The sequence below is a fragment of the Dendroctonus ponderosae genome, unplaced genomic scaffold (genome assembly GCF_020466585.1).
Source record: "Dendroctonus ponderosae isolate FM_Combo_2020 unplaced genomic scaffold, Dpon_F_20191213v2 Dpon_F_20191213_4, whole genome shotgun sequence".
Taxonomy (NCBI): domain Eukaryota; kingdom Metazoa; phylum Arthropoda; class Insecta; order Coleoptera; family Curculionidae; genus Dendroctonus; species Dendroctonus ponderosae.
Window position 1 is genome coordinate 9,007,801 of NW_026018611.1, and position 19,470 is coordinate 9,027,270.

General features: G+C 32.0%; 5 protein-coding genes across 7 annotated transcripts; 3 read left to right on the plus strand and 2 right to left on the minus strand.

The window, feature by feature from the left end:
* Nucleotides 1-4,289: 4,289 nt before the first annotated feature.
* On the minus strand, nucleotides 4,290-11,000 carry LOC109544268 (ankyrin repeat domain-containing protein 49). 2 transcript variants are annotated; one of them, XM_019914362.2, is made up of 4 exons: nucleotides 10,842-11,000; nucleotides 7,355-7,660; nucleotides 6,694-6,865; nucleotides 4,290-4,707 (listed from the first exon to the last, which is right to left on the minus strand). In XM_019914362.2, exons 1-4 carry the CDS (start codon nucleotides 10,912-10,914, stop codon nucleotides 4,659-4,661), a joined length of 600 nt encoding a protein of 199 aa, XP_019769921.2. In that variant the 5' UTR covers nucleotides 10,915-11,000; the 3' UTR covers nucleotides 4,290-4,658. The 2 variants fall into 2 exon arrangements, with proteins under 2 accessions (XP_019769921.2, XP_019769919.2); XM_019914360.2 differs by having other exon boundaries at nucleotides 6,694-6,889.
* A 74-nt stretch (nucleotides 11,001-11,074) lies between these two features.
* Nucleotides 11,075-13,730, plus strand: LOC109544270. 2 transcript variants are annotated; one of them, XM_019914363.2, is made up of 3 exons: nucleotides 11,075-11,198; nucleotides 11,510-11,849; nucleotides 12,923-13,730. In XM_019914363.2, exons 2-3 carry the CDS (start codon nucleotides 11,534-11,536, stop codon nucleotides 13,105-13,107), a joined length of 501 nt encoding a protein of 166 aa, XP_019769922.2. In that variant the 5' UTR covers nucleotides 11,075-11,198; nucleotides 11,510-11,533; the 3' UTR covers nucleotides 13,108-13,730. The 2 variants fall into 2 exon arrangements, with proteins under 2 accessions (XP_019769922.2, XP_019769923.2); XM_019914364.2 differs by having other exon boundaries at nucleotides 11,123-11,233.
* LOC125504298 lies at nucleotides 13,130-13,730 on the plus strand. Its single transcript, XM_048666112.1, has one exon. The coding sequence runs from the start codon at nucleotides 13,130-13,132 to the stop codon at nucleotides 13,292-13,294; it is 165 nt and encodes a 54-aa protein (XP_048522069.1). The 3' UTR covers nucleotides 13,295-13,730.
* Nucleotides 13,731-14,096: 366 nt separating this feature from the next.
* Nucleotides 14,097-15,359, minus strand: LOC109544271 (cold shock domain-containing protein CG9705). Its single transcript, XM_019914365.2, has 3 exons — nucleotides 15,177-15,359; nucleotides 14,992-15,114; nucleotides 14,097-14,795 (listed from the first exon to the last, which is right to left on the minus strand). Exons 1-3 carry the CDS (start codon nucleotides 15,245-15,247, stop codon nucleotides 14,633-14,635), a joined length of 357 nt encoding a protein of 118 aa, XP_019769924.1. The 5' UTR covers nucleotides 15,248-15,359; the 3' UTR covers nucleotides 14,097-14,632.
* Nucleotides 15,360-15,604: 245 nt separating this feature from the next.
* LOC109544267 (E3 ubiquitin-protein ligase RNF25) lies at nucleotides 15,605-19,436 on the plus strand. Its single transcript, XM_019914359.2, has 6 exons — nucleotides 15,605-15,774; nucleotides 15,834-15,902; nucleotides 15,968-16,208; nucleotides 18,514-18,729; nucleotides 18,792-19,043; nucleotides 19,106-19,436. Exons 1-6 carry the CDS (start codon nucleotides 15,758-15,760, stop codon nucleotides 19,205-19,207), a joined length of 897 nt encoding a protein of 298 aa, XP_019769918.1. The 5' UTR covers nucleotides 15,605-15,757; the 3' UTR covers nucleotides 19,208-19,436.
* Nucleotides 19,437-19,470: the final 34 nt, after the last annotated feature.

A 19,470-nucleotide genomic window follows, 5' to 3' on the forward strand; every position in this document is an offset into this window, starting at 1 on the left:
TAGTGCCGTCTCCGTTACAAAACAATTAGGGATTGCAAATTCGCATAAAAGCGAATAAATTAAGGAAAACAATAGACTCGTGGTAAAAATTGACGTAGCGAAACGTATACCTACTTGAAGAAGTTGCTTAAGCTAGTGGTAGTTTAGGCGCTAACATTGTAAAGGAATATTTTGCAAAAAAATAAAAATCTTGTTACAAAATTAGCAGTTTATCTTTGCATGGGAGAATGATTGATAATTTAAGAATAAGTGGGTGTATTTAAATTAATTATGATTTAACCATGTGTAACAGGCTTATGTCTACTAACTCAGTGCATTTGAAAAAAATCGCTACAAAATGATCGTGTTTTGCGCTAGCAGAGGACGAATGATATTTTCAAATATAGTTCACATACAAGATGGCGATTTCTGTGCGATTCTTCAACAAATGAAAATCCGTTAAGTGATGACAATTTCAATTATATAATAAATTATTATAAAATACGGAAGGGTTCATCCTTCCTAAAATCTAAGGGGAATCCTTCCTAAAGGGGAAAAATCTAAGTTGGGCAGCAAAGGAATAAATCGTAGCTGCATAAAAGAAAGTTATTTTTCTATCGATTATTTTCAACTTTTGTTTTCCCACAATTCCATTAGCAGAATAAATTATGATTGCCTCCTTAGTAAATCAAACAAATGGATAATAATAAGCTGAAAAAATGGTTTATTATAGATCTCAAAAGGCTGTATATTATTGAAAGATTCGAGCTAGCTGAATAATAAATGGAAAAAGGGTGACTATGTAGAGAACTGACTTTTCCGGATTCTAAAAAGAAAAATCCCTTAAGAACTGTTAATAAATAAAGGATTCTCAACAAAATTACAATAAAGACTATTTATTTCGGTTATTAAGATACCTGTAAGGGGTGTCCTAAAAAATGCTTTAATCGCCGGCATTGAATCCTCGCAAAATGCAAAAATATGACAAAGAGCGTGTTAACAAACCACGAAAACAAAAAAAGTTAACTGATTTTGAAGTTGACTTTTGAAAAATTTAATATTTTAATCTATTTTAAAATTTACAATGGACAAAAAGTAAGTTGTCATTATTGAAACCGAACAAAAATATTTGTGTATGATTGAACTATTTGGAGTATGTATCTAATATTACGCAAGCTGGAAATAAAATAAAAACGCTTATAGAAAACGAAATTAACGACTTAACAAAGAGTAAAACACATTGGCCTTACTTGGGTGTTTGAAAGCTTGATTTGCAAAATTCTGCAATTTCAGGTGGAGTTTTTTCAGTCATCCTTTCTCGAAATATGCCTAACGGAAAAAGCGTTGTCTATAAGGCTCACAATGTTCCCAACTGACATGCGCTTAAAAATTGCATTAAAAGTATTTAAATTGAAACAACTTTGCTGATAAATGATAAAACTAGCTGGATGCAAGTAAACATTCCAAAATTATGGACGTGCGTGCCAATTAGACATCAAAATATTACAAAAAATTCCAATAATTAGACAACCAATTACAAAAATTGATTAAAACGCATGTTTGTTTTTGAACAATAAACCAACTAATTAGTTCTGTTTGTTTGGTTGACTCGTCTTGTTCGGCAGAAGCCTTGCTTATCACTACTTCGTATCTCGGATCAATAACAGGAAATAATTTGATCCATCAATTAATTAGTATGCTAATGTAATTACACACTCACAGCTTTGCCAAGTATTACTACCATACAGACTGGAGAAGATGATTTTATGAAATCAGGGAGATTTTATCGAATGTTGATAGTCTTGGTAATAACCGCTGACGGCACTTTCTGTTATGGGAATCTGAACTTTTATGTACCTGCATGAACCTTGATGTCTATTACAAACAAATTTACGGCAAACATTTTTACAGTAGTTTAATCTAAAAAACAAACTAAAATACTGAGATTGCTTGAATTTAGCCATTGTACTCCTCAGATGAAAGATTATTAGGTTGAATCGCAGAACTGCACCCAAAGCAATCACTAATTCCAGCTCAATATTATTAATTAATTTTATTTCACTTCAAACGTCCTTTATTGAACTCGGAATTTTCTACTTTAACAAATATGCGATGCCCTGGTATAAATGACCTGATATTTTCCAGTCATTCCACAGAGAAGAGATTGTGCTCTGACATCCTTGAATCGCAATGGACCGACCCATTGTTATTACCATAAAAATTCTAATTGTTTTTAAATGTCTGCTATTTTCATCGCTTTAGTTCACAGCATTAGTTTTATCTGATTTATATGCAATTTTTATGATACCTTTAAAGTGATTTTTTGAGCACACGTATATTATACTGGGTGCCATAACACCAAGCGGTGGGATTCAATGTAAGTATGTAAGAAACTACTTTTTACATTTAAGCATTATAAATCTTAGAATTCGATAACTGAAGAAGGATCAACAATAATAGCAATAAAATTTAAAAAACGTATTATTTTTGTATGTATTATAAAATCAATTATAAGGGTACGATTAATAAAACTTGCACACCGTCACTGCCAAAACTTTATTAAATCTTAATTAAATTAATTTATATCTAAAATATTATAATATTTTATTGTGTTAGTTTCAGTTTAGGTGTTTGCATTTGGAATATTTTACTAAAGATTAATTTAAAATACTTTTAAACAGTGACAGGAAAACTTAACTTAATTCGAATTGTTCAAAATCTATAGTTTAATGTAAATGCTTACATAAAAGGCACAAAGAAAATATAAAAAATAGTTGTTTGAAAAATCATATTTTTAGGTACGAGTGAGGTAGAGACTTGCACTCCAAATAAAAAGTGTTTCCATCATTGTTAAACAAAGAACAATACGCTTTTGAATTTGCAAAAGCAATTAATGCGCATAACAATTACATAACATTGCATGGCTGCCAACAAAAGTGTTATATTAGATTTCACTGCAAGACTGGTGCGCATTGATAATTCACATGTTAAAAGTGAATAATCCCTGTGCACAAAAAAAACATATTGAAAACACAAGCCAAACAAAACCCAAGAAAAAAATTAAAAAGGCTGTATTGTTTGATAATCTATTTGAAGTAGGATTCCTGCTAACGAGTTTCACTCTTTATATTATAAAAAATAATCGTGTTAATACATAAAATAGCAAAGTAAGGTTGATTAAGATGAATAAAGAGATTATTGTGTTTGCTTTAATTGATGACTCTTAGATGAGGATGTGTACATTGACTGATGAAGAAACGATTGAGGAGATGGGTGAAATGTGATGAAATGAAAGGCAACCGAACTAGAAATAATTAAAAGATGATGGCACAGAAGTTAATAAAAGGATTTTTTTGAAGAATCTTATTATTAATATAGGTCTTAAGAGGATTACGCAAACTTCTTCGACTCTATTCGGATTAGGATAGACAAGAGTAATGGTGAAGTAAATTAATAGGGAATCTAAAAAATTGAATTTTGACATGCTGTTTAACAGTGGGGGAAAGCCAACAGAGAAATTCAGCGCCGAATTGAAGAGGCAAATTAAAATATTTTATTGAGCTAATAATGGTAATGACCTCAATATGGTTTTCAATTATTTCCTTCTACTCTTGAAGGTTTAAATCGTCTTCCAAATCTTTAACACTGTATGTAAACGCGTTTGCTTTAATTATTTCAAGTAGCAAATTATATATTTATTTTTAAGTACTTTATGTAACATTGCACTATAATTGCACTGTAATTCTGTTAAGGTAGCAAATGCATTATCATTTTAATGCAATTTGTATGATGTTTTATGTTAAGAATACGCTCTGTACAAACTTACTTAAAATACTGAAGTTTGGTTTCCCGATTTTAATAATTTGTATAATCGATTATTAATTTCCTATACCAAATTGAATAAATAATATTGCAGCATCCTATATTTATTCAAACACTGGTCAATTCAAACCAACGAACTAAGAGTCGTGACAACAATCTAAATATCGCCAGCTATGTCATAATAATATTCGAATCCGCCCACAGAATCAAGACAAATATGATAATAACAAATAAAAGGATGTTGATCTAGTGCATCTGCCTTTTCATGTTGCTGCTGCGGTTTCGGCCTTGACGAGACCCACCTCACTATTTCTACATTTCACTAACATATCACGTCTTTCCCGATAAACCGTGAATATGAGATCATGTACAGTGTGAGTAAATTAATTTATTTATAAGTTTATTTAGAGGCACAAATTTGAAGAACGAAAGAGCGTCGACGAACGAAGTCTAGAATCCAAATCAGCGTAATTCGCGCGTACAAAAAGTTCTATGATTAAAACGAATTAACTTTATTTTGGTAAAAACTAATTAAAAGGTGTAAATGATCCAGACAATACAGACAAATGACTATACGAAATTTTATAACAATTCAAAAAAAAGTTAAAGTGGCTTTCACTTACTGGCACATATTCAAAAGAGCCGGCCATAATATTTATAACCGATATTTTTTGGATGAAACCTAGTGAATTAAAATATTCCTTGCTATTGGACAATTTTACTGATTTGTACTAAAAGTACCCTATTTTATCTCAGGAATCCGAGGAACATACCACTGGATTTATTTTGCAGAGGTATTTATTTCTAAGTAATAAAAAAACCAAACAGTCTTGTTATAAATTTAGTAAATATGCTCGCTAACCCTTGATGTTTTTTGTATTGCTTTTAATGTCCCCTTCAAGCTTGCTGAAACCGAAAAAAATGTCTTTACTTAAAAAGATTAGATATTTACAAACCACATTAGACATACAAGTATGGCCAATAGTACTGATTAATAAAAGATGTCTATTTGTTTTGTGTGTTTCTGGGTAGTGTCCAATACAGCTCTTATTATAGAAAATAAACGGATGTAACGTGGCTCAAAATGTGTTTTCCATACAAAAAACTCTTAACTCGAAATTAAACATATTAAAATATAACAGATACTCTACTTATTACTTTTGCACATTTTCTATTATAGCTAAAGATTTTATTTAAAATCAGTTAATCACGAAGTGTTCCAAAGGTTTTATAAGATTAATTCAATTATAAACATTTTTCAGACGGCATATGAATTGGACCTTGGAATTTTTTTTGTAATTGAAGACCCTTATTACTAGACGCTAAATTTAATACTTCATTTAATAATAAAATAATGTTGCAATTACATGGTTATGAGTAACTTTTATGGAATTTTCAACACTCTCAGCAAAATATCATAAAAACGCATCAAGCCTGTAATAAATTAAATGAATTAACTATCCAAAGTAAGTATTAAGCATTAAACCATTCATCAATGGTGTGAAAAATACGATAAAATGCGAAAAAGAGAAAACAATTATTTAATAACAAGTCGACTTGATGCAAAAAAATATCCTGAACAAAGACACAATGAAATAATAAAATCAGCAATTATTGCCTAATCTTCTGGAAACAGGTAATTAAAAAAAATTAAATGGACAAACAAATGTTTTTAAGGATATACCCTCTCAGCATTTCGGTTTGCAGGGCACAATAATAGTAATTTTTCTACCCTTTACACTAGAGATGACCAATGCATGCATTAAAATCCGTATTCAATAATAATGTTTTTTCCTCGAAAACCGTTCTGTTTATCGATATGAATCAAGAGTGTCGTTTTTTAGTTTAAGGTTAAAGCTCCTTAAATACATTATTTTCTTGCCTTCATTGTACAGGGTAAAAAAAATTAACTATTATTGTGCTGCACATAGTCCATCCCTGGCAATCCGAAATACTAAACATGTTTTCGTGGTTCCTTTTTAAGAGCGATGATGTACAGTTCATTGTGTAGAAAAATTATTAAATCACATGAAGTATTCTAAAAGTTATTTAAAAAAATTGATTCTCAGGTGGCTCCTTTAAAGGCCTGTATTTCTAGGGGGGCCCTCTGCAAATGTTTCTATAGGAACTTGTTATGTTTTTTAAACGTGCTCTGTACAAATCCAAGAGCATGCCCACATATTCCGGGACAGCCTGTATATGTAGCCGATTTATTTTGCAGAACATCCTCACATACCCAGTATTCAATCAGTTTTTAATTAACTTTCTAGCTATATATAATAGGAACGGTAAAATGAACAAACGTGCAACAAATATTACTTTGACCCCGGTCATAAAATGTTTTAATACCATAAAGAGTATCACTTTTACTTACCGTATTTCCTTCCACTTTTTTGTCATCTTCGTAAATAATGCTTTATTACCCTGATATAAGATGTTGTAGAGCGCAATTGCGATTAGTTAATAAACTGTGGGATATTAGTAAGTCCCCACTTAATGATTTTTTTTTATAAAATTACTTTATATTTTAATGTATGTAAACTTTCGTGTACATTTCATCAAAACGCTTTGTTGCTCAGATTCATTGTAGCTTATTCGAACTGGAAAATCGAATTAAAGATTTAAAATAATATAAAGAATATAGAAGAACATCCCAGAAACTTACGCACATCTAGTTTACAACGGCCAAGAAATGTAGAATAGAAACAAAAATTTCAACAAATTGACTTTCAATCAATGTGGAAAATCAATTATAAGAACGTTTGCTTCAATAAAAAATGATTAAGTTAAAATAGAACCATTCCGTTCCAAAAAGTAGGTAATTCAAGACGCATCATAGGAAGCCAAATCCGTTCAAATTATACATTAAACATATTATCAGCATATACTTACTTGATATTTTCTATAGAGAAAGACGGATCTGCCATTTCAAAAATGTTATAATACTGTGAACTTCGTTTAGCTAAATCGTAGGCGATTTCTCCATTACCATTTTGAATATTTGGATCAGTTCCTTCATGCATTAGCAACAACTGAACTATCTTGTAACCTCCGGGTTTTGTAGCTGCAATATGTAACGGTGTTTGGCCTGAAGAGCGAAATTTTTTGTTGCAAAGTAGCCGTTGTGTTAAACGTTTGAGTTAATTAAACTTTATCAGTATTATGTTTCCTTTGATATACAGATGTAAAATCGACCATAATAAATAACTAGAAGAAATTATTGATGATGGACGTCTCAAATTTAAGCACAACATTTAAGATCAATGTGTTAAGTTTTACTTCCAGCTTTTGTTGAGGTTTAAGTACTGGAACTTACGTCTCTGTCGTCTTCTATCGATAGTTGAAAATACATGGTTCAACAATATATAACATATTTTAAATTACGGGATTAGTAGCTTGACCATCATCAAATTTCATAAATTGAACTAGCTGAATTTCCACAAAAAGGAAGTAGCAATTTGGAGCAGATAAAATTTATTTCAGGCAATCGATTAATTTGTTAATGAAAACAAAAAACACGTTAATATTGATCAAGTCACACTCATGTTCATACCTCCTTCAGTGAGAGCATTTGGATCTGCCCCATTTTCCAACAAAACGGCTGCACAATCAGCATGTCCCCAATGACTACAGCAGTGTAAGGGCTGCCACTTTAATTCAGTTAATGCAGATAAATCAGCCCCATGTTCAACTAAATATTTAACAATATCCACTTTATTGCTGTAACAAGCCCTATGAAGAGGAGTGTATTGATCTGCATCGGTAGCATTAATTAAATTCGGATTTCTACTTATAATTTCCGTCACGACTTCAAGCTTCCCCTTTCCCGCCGCTTCCAAGAGGGCACGTTCAATTTTATCTGAAATATGGAACACTTACTGGCGATTTTAAAAAACAACGATCGAAAGTATAAGAAGAGAAATTCATACAACCATTCATTTTTTTTTTCAAAAAGGAAAACATCATATTCTTCAAAATGAATTTTTACAAAGTAGCGTAAAGTAAAGTATTTAATGCGTTCACACTATATGCATCAATAAAAAGGACAAATAGGGGATATCAAAAACCGTAAGTAATGCAAGAAAACTATGGTCTATGAAAAGGCTAATGTAAGATCTATTTAAAAAAAACGAAATTCTCTAATTTAAATCGTATTGGTTTTTGTCATTAATATCAAATCAGGAGTCAAACCCACTTCATTTTCTCAACATACCAACTTTAAGTCACTGTAAAAACTCTATCCGTTTTCTGCTTTGAAAATTAAGTTTCAACAAACTTTCCCCAACTTCGTACTTCCTTATTACGGCTTTTTTCATTAATCGCTGATTTCATTCTAAATTCAACGATGTACGAGGTCTAACATATTAAAATTTAGTTATGTTTCGGCTGGATTTTGTGTAATTATTATATTCTGGAAATTGTAAACACGATCTGCATCTTAGGAGCTGGTTTTGCCAGTTTTTTGCTTATATCTTCATTTTCAAGAAAGTTTGACCAACTTTCGGCTTTCTTTTGCTAACAGCTAATTTCATGCTTAATTCAACTCGTTGCTCGTTTTTTGAATTATTCTATTCTGGAAATTTTAGATACGGTCTTTAGGCGCTGGTTTTATTAGTTTTTTGCTACCACGAATCATTTTCAAGAAATCTCCAGCAACTTTTTTTTGCTTAATAGCTGATTTCATTCTAAATTTCACTATGCATTACATATTAGAATTTAGTTGTTTGGGCCGATTTTTTAAATTGTTATATTCCGAAACTTGAAAACACGACTCTGCATCTTAAGCGCTGAAGAAGAAATGAAAAACAACTAAATAGAAACGAATTTGATCATCGTAATATTTTTAATTCAGTACGAAAAGAACTTCTAGAATTTATGATTAACCGAACAGGGCGGTATTTAAAAAAATGAAAGAAATGGTGGTTTCTTGAATTTTGTTGACTTAGAGTTATTATAATATCGCGGAGTCGCTTTTGCTTCTGGTTTGATATTAAGTAACGCAAAACAAATTGACTACCAAAGGAGTTTTGTCATCATTTTGCTAGTGCTTTGCTTCAGGTTTGCTATTAGCGCAAAATAAACTAATTACCAACTAAAATCATTTACTTTAAGCATCGCTTTACTAGTCTATTATTAACTTTATTAAAATAGATGTATTTTAATATTAAATTTAATAAACTTTATATCATTTAGGGTTCCGATATTCAATAATCGGAATTTAGCTCCCTCAATTAGTAAATTTATTTAATTTGTATTTATTTATTTGTTTGTGAATTAGATCAACGAGCTCGCTAGGTTCGGAACAATTTCACTAAGTAACTCGTAATACCAGTGTGGGGGCGTTTTCTGTATGATGCACTACGTGAGGCACAAATTAAATGGCCCATGTGAAAATGTAGGAGTTAAAAATGTGATGAATTAGCCTTTTCATTTGTCTAATTAAAAATTGGACGGTTTGTGGGATCATACATAGTCAAAGTTAAAATTTTAAAAAGTTACTGAGGTAAAGCAGAGGATCTCAGATGGCCTGGACATTTCACATGGATCCCATGAGCGAGAAAGATGAAAAAGACGAACACGCAGACTTTTCACAAGGTACTGAGAAATGGGTCTCAGTGAATTATAGCGAAAAGAAGTTTCTTAAACAATCCAAACGAGATTATTATCATTTATCTAGATTGTCAATAGATTGTCCAGTTTACTAACAAACTGGGCTACGCTTCAATTTAAATGGCCTGAAGAGATTGATGAGATGGTAGTTGATCCATACGACTTTATCACCATCACAAAAAGGTCTTTTTCTACCTTCAAAATTAATTTTCACGGGATTACCAACGTATGTTGAAGTAATTATCTATTAAGTATTCATGTGCAATATGAGTAAATTGTGCATGTTTTTTTAAATTTTTACTACAGTTACATGACCACTGGGTGTATAGAAATATGTTGTGCTAAGTTGTATAAATAAGTTTTTTTTTAACGTAGAAAAATGCATATCTCAAGAGTTTCATGTCGAGCAATAGCAAAATAGAACTCACATTGGCAATTGCAGCAAAGTTACAGTTTTAATGGGACAAGTGCGCATTTTTCCAATTTTAAATAAATATGCATTAATTCTTTATATCTGTAAAGTATTCTCTTCTATCAGTAAAACTAAACTATGGTTGGTGCACTGGCAACAGAACCGATATTCAATTCTTACATACTTTAAATTTTGGTACATATTTGTACTACTTAAATAGATAATAACTTTACTCTCAAAAATGAGGGTAAACTTACCCCACTTTACCTTCTTGAAAATAAAATACATCGGAGGTATTTTTTGGGTCGAAGAGTTGGAACCAGTTCCCATTTTCCATATACGTATTTGTTTACTTTACAGTAGCGTATTGCTTTACCACCCAGTTACGTATATCAATTATTTATAACCAGATTTGTGTTAAAGCGTATTACTTATTTTAATAAATTTTCGGTTGAAGGCTTGACTCCATGCAATAATGGAAATATAAAGTTCCTCCTGGGTGATCGAGTAAGTGTTTTGCGTTGTAGATGTCCTTTAATATCAATGATACAATGTGCAAGTAGGAGCATTAATTGCATTATAACATGAAATACGAGCGGAACATTTGCAGATTCTTCGAGGTGAACGTGAAAAACAAAAAAGAAAGAGTCTTTGATGTTCTATTGAGCGTTGGATCACTAATTGTCAAGCTTTCATGTGCTGAGTATATTACAAAAAGTTACAGTTATGTCGATTATTTTGAGGAAATAACTATTAACTCCTTGTCTGAACCACAAGTTTGTTAAAAATAAACAATTTTGAGGCTTATAAAACAAACGATTGAAAATCAATTCATTCATAAATTATATTGATTTATTGTTGAATTCAATACTTAATTATTTTCCTACAGTATTGTCAGATATATAATCTCGATCGACCACAAGTTGCCGTTAATTTAACATTGTTTAAATAAGATTAACAAAAAGTGTATTTTTGCCATTTAATTATCAGTTAATATAAAAATCCATATGAAAGTTACCTGATGGATTTCTGCTTGCATCAATTTCCTCAGATACATCTTCACAGTCACTGAGAAATATATGATCAGACATTTTTATTTAAAAAAAATAAACTGATTGATTATTTACAAAGCAAAATGTTATTTGAAAATTTCGGGTTATATTAGGTTAGGGAAACAATCCTCCTCAATCGACGAAACTATTTAGCACCAAATGACGAGCTTCTTCTTAAACGATGGAATCAAACTAAAAAAACAGAAGATAATTACGATTTTGTTTACGTTTACAAACACAAAAGACAGTTAACGTTTTAAAGACCGGATTTGTTGTGTGGGCCACGCCTAAATAAGCATTTTTGTTATCAATCAATGAATTAAGTGAGTTTAATTTATGTAATTCAATAATATTGAAGGTACACTTGGTGATAGTCAGTTCCTAGTCTTACAGGCAGCATTTTGTGATAATTTGTGAAAGTTTCAATGCCCATTAGCTAAAGTAGCTTAATAAAGGCGTAGCTCTTAATAGCTTTTTAACCGATTCATTTAGTTGATATTCTTGTTCCTTTAACTGTAGACAAGAGTTTTACATTAGTTCCTATACCCAAGCACTCAAAATTAGTTACATTTCCTTCATCAACTGCCTCACTGGATTAACAATTGGAAACATTGCCCTGTTTCTCTTGTTATAGTTTTCCATGTGTAGTTGAACTGAAATGTCTTCAGGATACTTATTTCCAAGCGCCAAAGATCTCGCTAACCCGAAGCCCTTGATTGGATCATATGGGAACATCGAGTTAAAATCGTTTGAGCAGCAACAATACCCAGTCAGTTACCATCCAGTGAATGAGTACGATCAGCCATCTAGCGATCCATACTACGAGGACAAAATAGCCGATAACGTTGGCGATTTTTCACCCTTTTATATTGCCATTACATTCTGCACCATTATTGCATTTGCTTTGTTTGTCCTAAACATTGCACTTGGTTGTTGCTCCAGATATTCTGAGTATTGGAACGACAGACATACAGGTAAGGAACTAGTCCGATAAATATTAGACCCGCCCATTTATTTGTGCAAGATAATAATAGCATAAGGTCCATAGTGTGCCTGAGAAGCTTCAAGTTAATTATTGCCCCAAGTAAAAAAATAAGGCATCAAACCTTGAACAAAAAAATGAATTATCTTCTTTCTTGTGTGTTACCTAACTGAGGCTTATTATGGTTGGTGAAATAGTATAGGCAAATATTTTCCTAGAAGTGGTACGTCGGTAACAATATGAATTGAACAATGTTTTCCTCGTCAACATTAGTCCTTATAACCGCAAGCATTCTCCGTTTGACAACATATCCTTCAGCATTATATTCAGTTTCATGCTCTGCCGTTCAAAAAATAATTTTGTTATTTTAAATTGCGTGCTCTCATTTAACAGGTACCTTATAAATCCCGTTATATGCTGCTAAACACTTATTATTTTTTGTGCTTCTTTACAACTGTCCCCCCACTTATTCTTTATGCTTTGTAGAGTAAACCTTATAACTTTTTTCTCCTCATCTATGTTATTGTTTTGTGCGTTATCGTGAATTCCAAATATCATTTCTACCAACCTTTAATCAATTTCTTCTCCGCCAGTAATTATTGGATATCATCCGCTCTGTTTTATGATTCTATATTAAAAGTGGTTCCGGCTAGAAGCAACGCAAGTAAGGGCAAATACTTGCTCCCTTTAGAAAACTGAATCTACCTCGCACTCGAAAAATTTTAGAATTTTCTCAGCTCGCATAGTGTTTGAAATTATTGTTTCTCTTTTTTAAATTTTAACACCCTGTAGCTAAAAATCAAACAGTGTACAGGCCAGTATTAAAATATCAAACCCGAGTGGTCCATTTTAATAAAAATTCGTATAATTTTATAACGAAAGTACCTACATCTGCATTCACATGCAAAACAGAGTCAGAATGGCAATAATTGCAACAAAAGAACATATTCAAAGATGTAAAAGGAGTTAAATAATTAACACGAATCATTATTGAACACCACAACATGTCGAATAAAACAAATAATTTTTAAGTAGAAATTAAGAATACCTAATTATTATATTCAGGAAATCGGTGGATAGTGTCTTTGTGGACCGCAACACCACATAAACAACCCGCACTCGATTATTCCACTGAGCTTCAAGAAATCTCGTCTCAAAATCAAGTCGTTTACCATCACCCCCGTGAAGAAGAGGCTCGCGAGGAAGCAGAATTTCTAGAGCTTAGAACTAAGAGGGAAAGTGAAATTTAATCGAAATTTACCAAATTTCATAATGTTTCACGTGTACTGGCCCATGACTGCTTTTGTGACTCTCATTCTAGTGGTGGGAGCCATTATGGGAATTCTAAAATGGGGCGCAAAGTATTGCAAACTGCGCCACACCACTTTACCAGATAACGAGTATTTACGCCATAGGGCTTATGAGCAAGAAATCTAGCGTAAAACTCTTAAATAGATTATTTCGCTATATTTCTTCATTTATAACTCCACCAGCACAATTTTTCCACAACGGTTTTTCAAATGGCCTTTAGTATTAGTCAGGTAGTTTTAAGCATTAATAATTAGTTCCGTCCAGTTACTCAAATGTGTGAGAGATATTTGTCATCGCCTTACTGTTTTCATTTCGGATGAATATTGAATCGAATATTAGCTAGGAATTTACAGAATACATCTAAAAAACTAAGTTAATTGAATAAGATTAAAAAATACTACATATCTTGAAAATTTGTAATTTTCAAATTTCCTTCTAAGAAACTTTTAAAACAATGACAAAACCCAATAATCGCCTCTGACATGTTCTTAGTTTAAGGTCGTGCCGTCCATTTTATACATTTGCTATTAACAGTTTTTTATAATAAACATCTTCACATCAACGGTTTTTTCATTACGTCGACAAAATAGCTGGAAAACAGAAAAGTTAAGTTAACTATTGTAGCTAAGTAGCGATTTAAAATCAGGTTTCAAACTTTTCTAAAATAGTTATTTTCGGAGACTTTTTTCATACCTTCTTTATTTTATTTTATCAACTGATTTCCTACATTCTTATAGAAAAATTCTCCAATTATATATTCAATCGACCATAACGTTCATTTGCGCTATTGAAATAAAATCAATATCATGCAAGAATTACAGATTAGTTTTTCGAAAAAACCGAACACGGGATTAAAATTCTTCAAAAAAAGTACATATCTTGTATTTACTATTAGTAGACTGATTGTTTACCATTGGATCTAACCGACTGCAATGTACGTATTCTTTATTAGACATTATTAAGTATACATACATGGATTTTTACAGAAACATTCACTGTTGTTCCTATGGCATATGGCAACGTCATAACATAGAATAACAGAATACGCTAACATTTAACATCCACCTATCTCTAAATATGTATACTATATACTCGTATGTTAAATCATACTAACGATGAATGTAATAAGAAACCTTTTACCCACCGAAATTAAATTCTAGAGTACAACTGAACGTTTTATAAACTTATTGAGTTAAGTGGAATCCCATTTTCGACAGACATGCATGAGTGATTGATTTCACGAAAAAAATATAATAAAACTACATTATTGTAAAATTTAAATACTGATACCAATTGTCTCAACTGATCTAATTGACATGTAATATAAATATGAGAAGAGCAAACCAAATGAAAAAAATCACTGCCCAAAAGCTTTAAAGGCAAATAATAATTGCCACAATGTTAATTCCGACTTAAGCTGACAATGCCAGTATTCCAAGTAGTAAACTTAAACTACTTGAGGGTTTAATGAAGCTGCCCCCCGATTGTATCCCATTTCTTGTGTAACCCAATTTTCAAGTCCACAATATTAACATGAACTGCTTGGTACTTCTCAAATTTAGGCGGTATAGGGCAAAGTTGGTACTTTACCCGGTCACCTGGAAGCGGGATGTATTCATCTTCGATGCTGCAAAATAAAAACAACTAATTTTATGCAACATTTAAATCATATATTTTCATTTTTATTGACGTTCATAAAAATACGACTCGTACTTATTGAACCAAATCTCATGCTTCAGACGCTATTGGGATCAAGGATGTTGCTAATTAGCAGATCAATCATAGGTTATTTATCAATTTACTAGAAGGATCTATATACTTACTCTGAAATATGAACGAAAATATCTTCTCCTCCATTTTCCGGTGTAATAAAGCCATGCCCTTTTTCTCTGCAAAACAGTTTTATGCTCCCATATAAGTGGTGAGTTTTTAGGATTCTTTCACATCTGAAGAGAAATTTATTAAACCAAAATAAAAAAATAAATAAAACGAGTGCTGATGAACTTACGTCGAATTCGTTCGAGTTCGTTTGGTTATTAAAGGAGTGGGAATTAAATGGCTCAGATCGCCTTCAGACATTATTAGTACGTTGAAGAATAAGAAAAATGCTCGAAAAAACAATTAATACAATAAATATATTCAATTTAGACCAACATAGGATTTCACTGACAATGTCAAGTAGCGACTAACACAAACAGTTTGCGCTGTTGAAAAATTCCACGCAATTTGGCACTGCCGCTTAGAGGCTACGTTTATTTTGAACTTGGACAGTATTTCTCTTATATCGAGAAAATTTCCGGAAAGAAGAGAGTTGAAATACATTTCCGTATGAGTCAACATTATTTCCCATATTTAGTACATTTACGTATAAAACGTTCCCTGCATTTTATTCACATTTACACTGTTCACAGGGGTCAACGTAGTGTTCCTAAAGTGCGATTACTACCTATCGTCTTCTTTTAATATTCTTTTGGTGGTTAACAGCTGAAATTTGACGTTCGCAAGTTCTTCTTTGGGTCCTGTTGGAAAACAAGTATCGTTTTGCAAAATTTATTATTTATTGATCGGTCGCAGTTACTGTTAGGTGCCATGTCTCAACTGGAAAGGTATAATATTCCTGGTATTCCATTAACTCTTTTCAACATACTCGTCCTCTTTTTTGCAGGGTCCAAGAAGAGCTCGAGGCTCTGGAAGCTATATTTATGGACGATATATCAATAATTTACAATGAAAGGTGAGCCTCTCAGCTAAAAGCTAAATAGGGCAATCCAGTGCTCATAAATATTATTCACATTCCAGAGGTTGTGTTGATCTAGTCAAATCTGTTATATTTCCATCCACTGCCAATGAAGTGGACAAGCAGTATGTGTGTGTTACTCTAGAAGTGAAATTGCCTGAGGACTATCCAGATAGCAAACCTATTATAGCACTGAAAAGTCCAAGAGGGCTAGACGATTCAACAATTGATCATTTGCACAATGAAATTCAGAAGAAATGTGATGAATATTTAGGCCAACCAGTCATCTATGAGTTGATAGAGGTAAGTCTTAAAATTATGCGTTTTTTATTAGTCGTGACGGAAAAGCTGTTTCCATCCGACGCATATTATCGAAATCTTGAAATTCCCCCAAGAACCTTTAAATTGCTAGAAAACAATTTTTCCTTTATCAACCATCTGAGTTTTCTTTTGTATCCCCATTCTCACAGGTCGAAGCTCTGGGTTTATTTTTAAAGTAGATGGGATTTTTGTCTTCAGTTCCATTGTGTTTAGCAAATAATGTGGCTGGTATTATAAGCAACGTTTTAATTTTTATGCTATTGGTTCTTCAGTATCTAAACACGGAAAGGAGAATTATATTTAATTGGTTCTTGAAATCTCGCTTGTATATGATTTGAATTTCAAATGTGCTTCGATTGGTCCCCATCAACGTTTTAAAAAAGAGCTATCGCCTAAATTGCTTTAATGTAATTAATCCATGTGTATTCGGTTTCTGTAATCTATTAGTTGGTTTTATACATTGATTATAATAACAAGAATATGTGGTAGATCCAGATATTATTTTACGAAATTAAATTAAAACTTATTTGTATTGTACTGAGACAATTTGGTATTCAGTGTATAATCTTGCTTGGCAAACGTATAACATTTTGTTTTAACAATCAATCCCTGTCCGTTTTTACGTCTTTTATGATGTAATTTTGTTTATCTATTCATTCCTCCGGCATTCCTTTGTTATTATTCTTGTCTTAGTAAATCTGGCTCTATTACGGATTATATTAAACCACAGCTAATTAGGCCATGTCTCATCTACATTTGATTACTAATCACGATGAGTGATGTGAACATAGAATTGCTATCAGAGGGTTTTTTGGTGGGTTAAGCGGACAGATGACTTCGAAATAACGAAAAATTCTGTCCGCTTGAGTAGCTAAAAAATCCTTTCATTTCATTGATTTACAGATACTAACATTTTCATTACATAGTAGAATTTTTATTCAAACGATTCAAAAGTGAGCATTTTCATCAGATTCGATCAGAAGCAATGTTTACGAATAACCACTTTTTTGAATGCTTGAATTAAGCAATGAGTTGATCTACACGTTGTCTTATTTTGTCGAATCTGTTTAAAAACATTCTATTATTAAGTCAATACAGATTTTTATGAAATATTCTTTAATACGTTTATGTTTATTGACTTTTGGCGAACAGGTTCCAATTTATATAGGTCAGTGTCGTTAACGGAATAATTCTTTAGCTAGTCTTTGAAACCAATATATGACTTATAAGGGCTTTCTTACAATATACTACATGCGATGTGTTCGAAACTTAGTGTGCTAAACTGTCTACCTATTTTAGAACAAAACAAATACCTCTGGTGGCATAATTAATGTTTTAGACTTACAAAAAATATTGGCTAAAGTTGTAAGGCCGATAAATTCTTTATTTATATATTTTTTATCGAATACACGATATTCTGAAAATGTTTACGTTTTCCTTGATCCTCGTCCTAAAATGTTAATCAAAGAATACAAAGTTCAGCACGAAAATATTTTTTAAGTTTTAAAGTAAAAGGTAACAAGGCTCAACAGTAAAGATAAGATGGAATTCAATTTTCTACTCATTTTGCATAAACGTAATGTTTTCCTGAACCTTCGGTAAAAGTTATCGGTCGAAGTCTAAACAATATTCTTGGAGATTGTGTTGCAAACTGCTGTTTATTTATTGTTTGTTAAATTCTTTAGAATGACAACACCTTGAAATTAAACCATACGCTCGGCACTTCTGACGAATAGGGTGATTACGGCATGTAACGGTCGTATACCGATCGCGCCGATCTTATAACGAAAAAAAACTAATATTTTGCGAACTTTTTGTTAACTTAGAAACTTTAGTGATTTGCCCCTTTATAAAAAATATTATCAGGTGTGGAAAAATAGAAGATTATAAAATTATAACAGGCGTAAAATGGAGAACGTTCTTCATGATTATTGAATAGACTTTTTAACATACACTGCTTAGGTATATCAGTTATCAAGCGTTAAGTGTACTAAAGACAAGCTGAGAAGACAATAAGACAAAGCCGATGTCAAATAACCTGATTAGAAAACACATCTTCTAAAAGATTAAGAACAAGAAGAAAATGTATTTTTCAGGAAACATTTGATTGCTTTGCACTTCAGAAAGGGACAAAAGTATATTAATAGGTTTACGAAATAATGTGGAATTTCATCAAGTTTGAGATGTTCAAGTTTCCTAGTAGTTAATAGAAATTATTTTTGCTATTCTGAATTTTACTTATGTAGATCTACGTCCATCCACTCTGCAGCTAGCTTTTCATTTATAGCTAATCCGAGAAAACTTAACTGAAAGCAATTTGCCAACTTGTCAGTGTGCAGTGTGTCTGTATGGATTTTCCGACGGAGACTCCTTTACAAAAACGCAATGTTTTCACTACTTCCATAACTATTGTCTTGCCAATCATCTCATTATCACTGGAAAGCATTTCAAAGAAGAGCAGGAAAAGTTGCCAGCATGGAAAAGAAGCACCAAAGCATTTCAAGTAGATAACAATACTGTAGTGCGTAATTTGAGCCTTGTTTTAATTAATGTTTTACGGTTTAGGCAACATGTCCTGTGTGTAGGGATGCAATTTACTGTGATGTAGATGAGCTCAAAACAGCGTTACCACCCAGAGAACTAGATGATGCTCAAAAATTTGAAGTTACCCATGATCTGAAAGTGTTACAACAAAAAATGCAACAGTTGTTCAATTATCAAAAAAGTAAAGGGGGGATAATTGATATTGAAGCTGAAGAAAACAAGTTACTATTAATTACAAATTCCAACGATAGCCAGGTTGCTGATGATTCAGTAGTAAGTATACAATGAAAGGGTTGGAGAGATTTTCCAAATACTTATACGCTTGTTCGTTTAAGGATCCAGGTCCCAGCTTGGCAAACAATATAGCTCCTCCGCTTTCAAACGGATTACAAACTCGCCACCAAAGACATTATTCCAAATATACAAGTAATAGATGACTATGGCATTCTGAAGTAATTCTCAATATACTCAAGAATACTCTTCTTAATGTTGTTCGATTTTGATATTCCATGTAGCCGTTTGTGCTATACGTGTTACCTTCTTGGCGGTATAGATGTTTTTGTTTTTTGTTTTTGTTTTCTAGTTTAGGAACATATTCAATGTATCATACACATGAAAATATATGTATTATCGATCTAGTTAGAATAACATGGAACTTTTACCTGACATTTTGTATTTTTCTCATCCATAGACCCTAATA